General features: G+C 39.4%; 2 protein-coding genes across 4 annotated transcripts; one reads left to right on the top strand and one right to left on the bottom strand.

Annotated features, from left to right (window-relative positions):
- Positions 1–36: 36 nt before the first annotated feature.
- LOC110061762 (CUE domain-containing protein 2-like) lies at positions 37–6579 on the top strand. 2 transcript variants are annotated; one of them, XR_002298014.2, is made up of 9 exons: positions 37–356; positions 451–582; positions 910–986; positions 1861–2119; positions 2824–3010; positions 3082–3173; positions 3481–3557; positions 4005–4065; positions 4681–4800. XR_002298014.2 is itself a non-coding variant. In XM_020768612.2 (8 exons), exons 1-8 carry the CDS (start codon positions 283–285, stop codon positions 4825–4827), a joined length of 1014 nt encoding a protein of 337 aa, XP_020624271.2. In that variant the 5' UTR covers positions 37–282; the 3' UTR covers positions 4828–6579. The 2 variants fall into 2 exon arrangements, 1 of the variants encoding a protein (XP_020624271.2); XM_020768612.2 differs by lacking the exon at positions 3082–3173 and having other exon boundaries at positions 4681–6579.
- Positions 6352–7875, bottom strand: LOC110061764 (beta-1 adrenergic receptor-like). Of its 2 annotated transcripts, none has more exons than XM_089298437.1 (2): positions 7553–7875; positions 6352–7454 (listed from the first exon to the last, which is right to left on the bottom strand). In XM_089298437.1, the coding sequence occupies exon 2, from the start codon at positions 7374–7376 to the stop codon at positions 6417–6419; it is 960 nt and encodes a 319-aa protein (XP_089154563.1). In that variant the 5' UTR covers positions 7377–7454; positions 7553–7875; the 3' UTR covers positions 6352–6416. The 2 variants fall into 2 exon arrangements, with proteins under 2 accessions (XP_089154563.1, XP_089154566.1); XM_089298440.1 differs by having other exon boundaries at positions 6352–7422.
- Between the last annotated feature and the right edge of the window lie 3426 nt (positions 7876–11301).

Below are 11301 nucleotides of genomic sequence, written 5' to 3'. Positions count from 1 at the left end.
GAGGTCATGTATAACTGACTTCTAGTGTCCTCATGTGTTTCTGATGGACACTACAATATACCATATATTCAGTACCAAGCCACAGTTTGTTTTGGCGGCAAATAAAATAAAATGTTATACTTTTTGATTGTTCTACCGATTGCCGCATTCTAGATGTACCTTCTAGAATCGAGAGTGATTACAAAACAACCAAATTTACGAGCTACGTTTCAGTCTACAGGCTTTGTTTACCACAATTCACTGTTCGTCGATCAGTATTTAGGTTTTTTAAGCTTGTAGGTCATGATGGTCGAGGCTGCTGTCAAGGACGAACTAGGGCAGTTTTTAAGCAAGAACATATCTGCAGAATCCTTAAGGTATGATAATTGTAGCTGCAAGCTATTTGGTACAGTTTTATCTAAAATATTATTAAGGCCTCTGGTTCTGACTGTAATTTTCTTCCCTCTGTAGTTGTGTGGATGATATCGTTCTTGGTTATATTGCAAGTGTCCTTGAAGAACTTGGAGAGGATCAAGAATTTGATGTCGATGATTTTGCTGAAATAATGGCTGCCTACATCCCAGGGTTTGATACAGTCTCCAGGTACCTGCATTTAACTCACCTATGATCTTATGGTATTAATGATTAATAATAATGATAACAATAATTGGAAATATTTATACAGGGTAACAACTTTAGTTATAAATCTGTTATCAATGTGGGCCTTGTATTAAAATAAAAGGAAAATGAAATGAATAAATTAAAGGAAATAAAAGTTTATATATTTGGTCTGCCCTTATTTCAGATTGTTATTATAATTAATATTAAGACAAAGAAACCATACAGATTACATTTGCAATGTAAGTGTCAATTTAAAACTACGGTGTGGTAAAAGATGGTATGTTTTGATTGTTGGTTTTGTTTGTGCAGGGAACATGTTTATAGTTGGATGCTTGACTTGGCACAGAAACTGGGAAAGGCCAGAACATCAAGTAATCTAACTGAAGGTAAATATGAATTCTTGTTATTATGTTTTCACGTTGCTGGATCTTCCTGTATAAAAGTTATTGTGAGAGGAAACTAGAAATACCATGTGAACATGAGCATTTCTGGGTGTTTCCACAGTTGATTAACCTTCTTCAGACTTTTATGTCAGGTGAGTGTTTCTATGACTCCATAGAGAACTGGACAAAGACTACATATCCAACTCACTCAGGGCCATGCTGGCTGGCATCAGGGGCGTAGCCAGGGGGGGCCCTGGGGTGCCCGTGACCCCCCTTTTGTAAGCCTTTTTTTAAGCGAACAACCTACAACAGGTGACGAAAACAACATGACAATCTAGTGAGTACCCTCACTTTGACACAGTGTGACCCCCCTTTGAAAAATCCTGGCTACGCCTCTGGGCATAAAAATGGGAATGCCCTATGCTCCACTGAGGGGTCACAGGGATAAGACAATAACTCTACAGAGGATACATTGTGCTGTGAGAAAAAGCAGGGAAAATCACTGTTCTCTTTGCTCTTGGGATCATCTGGGGGCTTCATTAAATGTTTTCAGCCGGAGGGCAACTGGTTCTCACAAGTGGGCTAAACTTATAGAACTGAACTTCTTAATTAAAAGAAAAACATTCCCTAATGTCAAACCAGGTCGGCAAAATCATTGTCACATCCAGTCAATATTTTCCTGGCGCCCAGCCCTTAATGAAACTACAGGCTGGATTACTTTATTGACAGTTTTTGACAGCTCTGTGTTTCTTGGAGCAATAGTCACACTGCTTTTAGCCCTTTTGTACAGTAAATGTACTTACTGGATGTGCACAATGGTATGTTACTGTGAGTCATACATTGGGACTCACAAAATCTTTTTCTCTTCTCTCTTTAGAAGCTGTTTTAATGACAGAAGAAAATTGCCACCGTTCACCATCCAGTTTAGAGGGAGATGTTTTACTAGGCAATGATGCTGTCAAAGAGGATCAAACAGGGAATTCATTGGTTCTCTTAAGTTTGGAGAGACTTTGTATAAATAGCGATTTTGATGAAAGCGGTACGGTTACACTTTCATTGAGTTCCAGATACAACAACAAAGAAACTGGCATTAATGAGCACAATGTGGAGAGGGAAAGTACAGGAAATAATGGAAGGTAAGTGTTGCAATTGAATAAGAGAGATAAAATAAACTTATCAGCTCCCTTAGTGTTTGAAGTTTGATAAATACAGTAAAATGTAAAATTTAACACGGAAGTTAACAAGATTATACCACTTCATTGGTGAACTGAATCTGTGTCAAGAACCAGTTACAGGTAAATGTATATGTTATCATGTGAGATTGATAAGTTTTGAGGAGAATACAGTATTAGTCATGTACAAATTGGAAAGCAGGAGTCGTCCAGTGCTGTGCTCGCATCCCACCAATGTGTCCTGGTTTCTGAGATTTGGACCTGACATCAGATCTACATGTAGCTTGAATTTTTTTGTTGGTTCTTGTCTTTTGGTCTTCAGGGGTTTTCCTGCTTTTCTCAGCTTTCCTTCCTGCTCAAAAAAGCCAACACTGCAGATTACAATTTGATCTCGGTTGAGTCTTTTGACAACCCTGAAACAATCTTAAAACCAACAGTGCTTTGAAAGCATAAATAGACATTGCAATTGAATTAGCTAATTTATTTATTTAGATTTTTTTATTTATTAAATAATTACTTAATGATCTACATGTATTTTGTTTCAAAAGAGCATTCATCGCCAGTTTTGCAGGTTCACCATCCAGTTTAGAGGGAGATGTTTTACTAGGCAATGATGCTTTTACTAGGCAATGATGTATGTTATAAAATTACTGTTGTTTTAATTTTAGTTACAGTGAAGAGGTATTAGTGCTAGCAGAGATGTTTCCAGAAGCCAGTTCATTAGAAATAAGGAACTGTCTGATGGTTTCCAATGGTGACATTGAGTCTGCAGTGCAGCTGATGCTCTTAAAGAAAGAGAACATTGATGATGAAGGCAAGGAGAATTATCATCGAGTTCTAGATTTATCTCCAAAGGTACATGTAAGTTTGTACACATGTGTTCAGCATGTAGAGGAAGCCATTGTTTATCTTCATAAAATGCTCAGTTGCAGACTGTTGTAAACCGTGGAACTAAATGCTACATGTATGCGAGGGAATTCAGTAGCATTTTCAACAAGAGGGAAACTGGTTTTCACAGGTGGGCAAAACATTTTGAACTGTGCTGCTTTGTAAGAAAAACTTTCCTCTAGATAGTCAAACCAGGCAAGCAAAATCATCCTCACAGCCAGCCAATTTGCCCAGTATCCAGCCCTTCATGAAATCCCTGCTATGCAATTCAATATGTCAAAATTGGTAAAATACACAATATCTTGTAAACTGTGCAGTGTCAATTTGACTATGTAAAATACACAATATCACGCAAACTGCATGTTGCTGACTTGCTAAACAGAACCTTATACTGCACCTGCTTGCCAATCACGCCAGCCTCATGGTATAATTTTCAGGTTCACTGTCCAAGTTCAAAAAGACAGGAGCTGCAGGAAGCGGAACAGCAAAGTCTCAAAGAACAAATGATGGCAAGGTATGCCGTATTGTAAAGGTGTAACAACATTCATTTATCAGCAGTGTTGATGCCAGGGTGACTAAGCAATCTAGTTCTCATTATCCTTATTTACAGTAATTTTTAGATTAATCATGTCTGTGAGATTCTTATGTGCATGTAGTAACTCAGGGAGTTCATGTGATGATCACTCCACCAAACCAAGTTATAGGTAGGTTGTGAACTACTAACTGGCAAACTGCTGCTCTAGTGCCATGCAGCTGTAGTAAAATGCGTCAAGTAATTGATTGGTCTACAATGTTTGGAATTATTTGAAGGTGGGAAAAAGTTGTTTTGGGTGAGTGCATGCTGAGTACATTTGACATAACTATTTTTAGATGGCGCTGAGTTAGGTGAGAAAACGACCAAAGTTATTGACTTTACATGTACTAACGATTTTTTTATTTTCTACTACTTTGTTTTTATTAGATATGGGTATGTTGAAGTCAGCCAAGAAGAAAAAACGCATCAACCAACGCTTCGCGAACAGGTATTTACTGATACCCTTCATGAGTTTAGACACTGCGGATCGACTCTGAGTTTGCGAGTCACTGGGCGACAAGACTTTCCTCTCCTTTTTAACTCTTGTCCCTTGATTATTTTACAACTACCCTCTTTTTGGAAGCGGGAGGCGCGGTGGTCTCATGGTTAGTGCCCTCGACTCCGGATCGAGCCTGGCCGGCTGCTCTGTGTTGTGTGTTTGGGCAAGGCACTTTACACACGCAGTGCCCAGGTGTATAAATGGGTAGTAGTAGTGACGGTACCTGCGGATTCAAAGCTGAGAGTAACCCTGCGATGGACTGGCATCCCATCCAGGTTTTGGGGGGGGGGGGGGCGGGGGGGGGGGAGTAGAAATATCCCTAGTCGCTTCATGCCACAGAAACTGGAGATAAACACCGGCCTGGTGGGCCACTCGGATCGTATGCAGAATTTGCCTCTCTTCAGAGAAACTCGTAAATCACCACACACATGCGCAGTCGCTAAATGATAATTAGTTAGTCTCATTGAGATACTGGAGTTTACTATATGACTGAGAAGATTATTTCATCTTGATTGGCTGAGAGCAAGCTAATTTATCGTTAATGCATTATTCGTCTGTTTTCAGGGAGAAAAGAAACTGGTTCGATATCGCAACAATCAAGTTGTAAGCACCAAAGGCGAGCGGTTTTCTCATGTGAAACAAGAGGAATCCGAAGAAATGAAGAAGACGTACGTGAACATAAAACCCGCGCGGAAATATCGCTTCCACTGAGTTTGGAACTCTGCTCGTGTGATCATGAAAGACGCGAAACAATAATCATTTCCGTATTCTGCGCGCTGAACGCGCGTGTGCTGGAAACACCTCCGCGAAGACGTTAAGGCGCACCCAAACTCGCCAAACATTTCGAATCAACGTATTGCAACATTGTTGTGGACAACATGTTGCATAAGTTTGTCTACCCTGTGACAACGTTATGCAAGATTTAGCATGGTGCTAGAAGGCGGCCAAACGTGTATTACATGTCTTCGGCAACACTGTTGCTATACAAAATGTATGTTGCATAGAAATGTTACAATGTACAAATGTACGTGTGTTTGGTCAAGCCTTTACAATACGTTGACACTCCACTTCAGTTGCAAAGCGTAATTTATATTATTCGACCATACTTGTGCAGAAACAATCGAAACAAGGAACGAAGTCAAGCCAAGGGGGGAGTGTCTATTGCGTGGCTGACATGTTACACGTTCCACGCGCTGCAAGGACGACGATAAAGGTGCTTTCGAAAAGCTTAGTGCCAATGAGACATACTTTATATCGAGTTGTGTCATTTTGAACAAGAGAAACCGTGTTAGACTATGTTTATCTCTTTATCACCAACTTTGAATAGTTTTACCTGTACGTAATTGCATTTTAATGCGTGGTAGTGGCCCGGGTAGCGGGTTTTTAGTTTGGTTTATAACCACTTTATTTCATGTCATTTATCACTTTTTGTGGTTGTACGTTTTCAGGGACCTTATTAACAAGCGATAACGCAGAATTTACGACATCACTGAGTGATTTTTCACCGTGCGTGGCTCTTGAAGAAACCCACACGTTTGGTACTTTTAAGTGATTTCTATCTCTGACTTGCGTGGTCCTTGACAGCTTTTTCACAACTTGTCATATTTGCTTTTATGGTTAAATCCAATGTTGAAACAGCAGTTGCAAATACCTTTTTTGCATCTTAGCACTTGTCATTTACACGTCATACTACGAGTTTGAATCCTTGCTTTGTCCAAGGGAAAGTTGTGCGTGAGCAAAACCTATATCATAACTCAATCACGATGTAGTATACAAGTCACATAGCATATTCTCAATGCTTCAATTAATTATTTTATGACAGGTAATCGTTTTGCCCTATTCAGCGAACGAGCGCTGTGGATGTATACAGCTGTACGTGGATTTCCTTAAGTGTGCATTTATATTCTTCGCTGACGATAGTTTTAATGATAAAGCACCCACCACATTTTAAAACCTCAATTTAAAAGCCGATAAAAGCATTTCAACATATCGGTAATAACTTAATGCCGTCGAATGGGCACCTTTGCCTTTATTTTGAAGAAAAACGTTTGGTAAATTGATTTAAATAAAGTGCCAGTATAGATCTGCTGTGATATTCCCTGTAAAAACAACCGACGTAGCGCAAACGAAAAAGTAATGGTGGCGCTCTGAAAACTGGCCTTGAACTGATTCAAATCATTGGCCGTTGCGCCAGCTGTTTTCTTTCTTTAGATTCGTAAATAGACTTGTAATCCATTTATATTTCTTTACATAATTTTATTAACCTTTTTTTTTTTTTTCTTGCATTAGGCAAAGAGTTGTTAAATATTTAGTTGTTCCAGAGACTGAGAGTGTACTATAGAAGGAACTGTTATTCGGCTTATACCAAGAAATTCATCTTTGTTCTGGGAACAAATCTCATCTTTAAATGAAAACTGAGGTAATGCATTCGAATAAAGGAGCTTTCTACCTACGGTTCTGAAATCCGGCTTCATAAATGAGTAAATGACGGGATTTATGATTGAACCGAAAGCTAGGGTAAATGGAGAAAGAACAGTTATGGCCTCGGGCAGTAGATGTGGCTTGCCAACAGCGTAAACCAAAGTGGTCCAGATGATTGGTAACCAGCTTAAAACAAACATCACGGCAATCACTCCGAACACTTTAGCGACTTTCGCTTCCGAGGATACCCTATTAGCTGTTGATTCGTTGAGAGATCTCCCGTGTACAGAGTTGGTGATTTCTTTCTCTCTTTTGACGATTTTTCGAACTTGACGGAAAATTCGCAAGTAGCAAAGGAAGATCCAAATATAAGGTGCCGCGATGCCCAGTATCAGGATACAAAATTGGTATATCTTTAAAGCTAAAGCTGCCACATCGCTGTCAAGCCAGCAGACTGGAAGAACAGCCGAGGTCACAGCTGTAAGCCAACAGAGAGTCACGATTGTCCCAAAGTACTTCGCAATAATCTCTGCATAGTTAAATGGCTTCATGCAAGCCAAGTGTCTGTCAAATGTTACAGCGCTCAAATTGGCCACGCTTCCTACCAAGGCGGTGGTGTATAAGATATTGAGCGCTACAGGCGACACCACTGATAAGGCGTACTGAAGGAACAGAGTCACTCCTACTAAAATGTCCGACACCGCCAATGAAACGATGAATCCATTTGTGTAAGTTCTTAGATTCCTGTTGATACACACGAGAAGGCAGACTGCGCCATTAGCGATTATAACAAGAACTGCCAAGACGCTGATAGGTATCACAATTTTCGCAGTCGTCATTTCGACTGTAGTTGTCCTCTAATGCTAGTAGTGATTGCTTCTCGCACTGTAATTCAAATAGATGCGAATCTTTATTGTCTGAAACGAGGATAAAAACAGCCAAGAATTGCAGCGACGCGTTATCAGATACGAGTACTACGATTTCACCGCAGATTATATAACTGCGACCGACTTACCACGGCTTAGTTCGCTTCTCAGTTTCCTCGCGGCAACTTAGTTTTGTTCGTTTTAAACGATTCCAAGTTGGATTGGTAATCAACCTGTGACGCTGGAGAAGTCCTTGCACGCTCACGCAAGCCATAAACGCGGTAGCCAATAAAAAGCTATCGTGGCGGTTTGTTTAACGTAAGCAGCTTACTTTCAGAAAGCACTATATGGTGGATTAGTCTCATGTCCGTCAGTTAATGCCGTGTTTCGGAAACAAACAACTGAGGATATTGGCCCTTTAATTATCGAGGTGTACTCAAAAATGTAAATTGTGGAAAAATTTGTCATTGCGAAAAGATTCTAGTTTTTGCAATTTTTTAGAGCCTCTGTTTACGAATCTATACAATCGGATTCAGATGAATCACGGCAGTTCAAAAATCACGACGTGCAACTGGTTCCTCGCTAATAAATCTACAATTATGGGACATATGTCTTAAAGTGTTTTCAAAAAGCCAACATGTGTAGCTCACCCTCATTTAATTAAAGCGATCAATTTGTTCTTTTTTTTTTACCTCCCCTAATATCACATTGTTTTATACAATCGAGTGGAGAAGAAAACGTCTCACTGACGACCACTCTTTCCTTGTGAAATCTCATTTTAACCTGCGATGGTGATAAAAGAAAGTGAGCCCTAATTTAAAGAAAAAAATTAGATAAAAGGTAAACGATTGGTTGTCAGAGTGATTTGTTTTTGCTAAGAAATCATGCGAAGCTAAATGTATGTAAAGTAGAACATCGCTCGTCTTGATTGTTTTATTAATATTGCTTGATTGTATAACATGAATTTATGGAGTATCACGAACCATTATTTCGGCTTCCATTGTGGCTTTTCTAGTTAACGTAAGCCGAGGAGAGCTACGTATAAATGGAAAGTTTTATTTCATCTGACGTGCGAGGCATTTATCAGGAAATGACGACTGATCCAGTATTTTTCTTCTCTAATGTTTAGTTTTTCTTTCCGTCGCTTTTTGATAAACCGCAATTTCACTTATTATCTTAATGGTTTTACTTTTATTTACGGGAAACAAACGCCAGCTGGCTGAAAATGTTCAAAATTACTAATTTCAGTGATTCAGATATTAATATTAATAATTGTTTTATGAGAATCTGTTTGCCTTTAGTGAGTTAACTCGAGGTCAACACAACTAGACCAAAATCAACACTGATATATATAAAAAGGAATAATGCAAAACAACGTTTGCCCTTGACGCGTACTAATATATACTTTGAAGTTAACATCAGCTGAAAGATGCCGCTTACCGAATTAATCCGTCATATTGATGGCTCCGTTTGTTAACAGTGGTTTCCAGAAACACATTCACTGATAATGGTGCCGCTGGTAATTGCACGCAACGAATAAAATCGTATCTGACTGCTTGCTTCACAAACGTCGTCATAGTTCAGTAACACTGGCACCTCATATCAGGATTTTATGATCAGGATGAATAAAGATTGGACATTTGCAGGTACCTATTCGAAAATATAAAATCATATCAGAGAATTCACATTTGCTCCGGTTTCTAGGACAATCGCCTTCGACGGAGGTTTGTTGTGTTCAAAATGTTTGATTCTTCATAGTGTTATCTCTCCGAAAAATGTGATAATGTTATTGCATTTGTTTAATTCAGAAGCTCTCTTAAAAAATTCATCTGACTCATAACCAGAATCCTCTAAACACTCTTTCCTGCACGTAATTGATGCAATGACACCTCTTATTTTCTTTCGACCCCAGCCGTCCTCTCTGATCGTTTGGGTTGCCCCTTCATCGGTGCACTGTTTTGCTTACTTTGCATTACTCTAAACGTCACTCGATAAATTCATCAACAGCTGAGAAATGAGAACTTTTCCTAACAGCAGTGCACTGCATTGTTCACGTGCAAATTGGAACGCGCCCATTAACGTTTTCTGTCTTTCGTTTGTATAAGGACACTTAAGTCTACTTTGGAGTAAACAGTGTTGTCTAAAACACAGTGACCCTTGAAACTTCAAATCAGTTTAGACGACAGTGTTTTTTTGACTGAATCGAACGTAATCACTGTTTCGGGGTTTGCTTAGTTCTGTAAACTCAAGTAAGCAAGTCCAACCAAAAACTATTGACAGTGGCGGATCCAGACCTTGAGCTAAGGGGTGGAGGGGTGGGGGGGGGGGGGGTTACTTGGCCTGCCGGCTTTTCTTCCCTCGGCGATTTTTTTTCTCTTTTACCAAAATTAGGGGCGAGGGGGGTACCTGGGCCCCTCCCCTAGATCCGCCACTGAGTAATACCAAGAGAGAAAGGGGGTGAGATAATTAAATAATCCCCTATATAAGCCTTGGTCCTAAGCTAATGCATCTCAAGTTATCTTTACATCACATCTGGCCTCAGAAATCCCAGATAGCAGATCCTGTCACGCGAATTTTACTTACTGGCACGTGGGCAGCTCAGTGGCTACAGCTCCGCGAGAACATCGACGCAAAGCGCATGGTAGCGTTATCTGCGGGAGAACTGGTGATTAACATATCTAAAAATTTCTTGACAGGTGTTACCTTGGGAATAAGCCCTATATTGGCCTATAGGGGATTATCTCTATTATTCTCTCTTGGTAACACGCTCAAACAAATACGTTTCCGCGGGAGGTCAGGTGTAGACAAAAAATAGAGCTCTTCCATGGTCTAAACATCACAGCAACAGAACATGTGGAACACGAGAGACATTTAGCCACCTCCAGTGCAGTAACTGACTAAACGATATTTAGTTCAATATGCCCATAGAACTCATTCATGTTGCCGACTGTACTATTCCATGACAGTCTTCTGTGTTCTTTTTTCACTTTTGTAAAATCATGGATGCAATTGACGAGACGATCTCCCGGCACCACAGATAGAGTCGAGTTTTCCTTCACTACGTCCAGAATGAGGATTCAGGATAATCAAAGCTTTTCGCAAATTAAGGTGGCTTACTACGGCTTTGAGGGAGTGAAAGAGCCTAACTTTATACTAAGATATTTCAACACGTTTTTTCCTTTCTCTAATTACTGCTTGCTTAACCCTCTAACCATCATCTGCGACACTTGAACAATACAAAAGGTATGTCATATTTATTAATAATTATTTATTAATAGCCAAAAAATAGTTCTAGTGACGTTTTTCTCAAACTAAACCCTTCCGACCTTACCTCAAAATTTTAGGAATTAGAAAAACTAAAATACAAATCTGGAGGACAACCTTTTAGCTATTTTTGTAAAAGGCAAATTTTCACATTTTTTTTTAAGTCCGCGCCCCATCCCCCTTATTAATTAAAATGAAACTCAAATAACTCTCCCTCTTAAATTATGAGGCTATATATATATTTTTCTTTTTTAAGGCTTTATTGGGTTTCAATTATCTTACACATAATTACCTAAAACATAATTATGGAAAAAAAAGAACACTATCCTAAGGAAAAAAAGAATAACAAACGAAAGAAAAGGTATAATACCCAAAGGGGCAAGCACGAACGAGACCGAAGGACCCATGCAAGGTGCCGCCCAAGTGGAAAATTTTGTTCAAAAAGCTAAAAATTGCACAGTTGTGTCAGCATATATGAATATCAAAAGGAAAAATTTAGTGTGCGCTATTAACGATGGCAGGCGCGCGATCTTACAAGTGACCAAGTGCATGAACGTTCCACGTCAAATGTTGTTCGCAAAAGGCTTGTCGGAGTTTGTTTCAAGTTTTATTACCGTTCTGAGTTTCATTTTCG

The sequence above is a fragment of the Orbicella faveolata genome, unplaced genomic scaffold (genome assembly GCF_042242905.1).
Source record: "Orbicella faveolata isolate gen_17 unplaced genomic scaffold, um_ofav_v1 contig_1, whole genome shotgun sequence".
NCBI lineage: Eukaryota > Metazoa > Cnidaria > Anthozoa > Scleractinia > Merulinidae > Orbicella > Orbicella faveolata.
The sequence above is the reverse complement of the archived record's forward strand: the minus strand, read 5'-3'. Positions and strand labels throughout refer to the sequence as shown.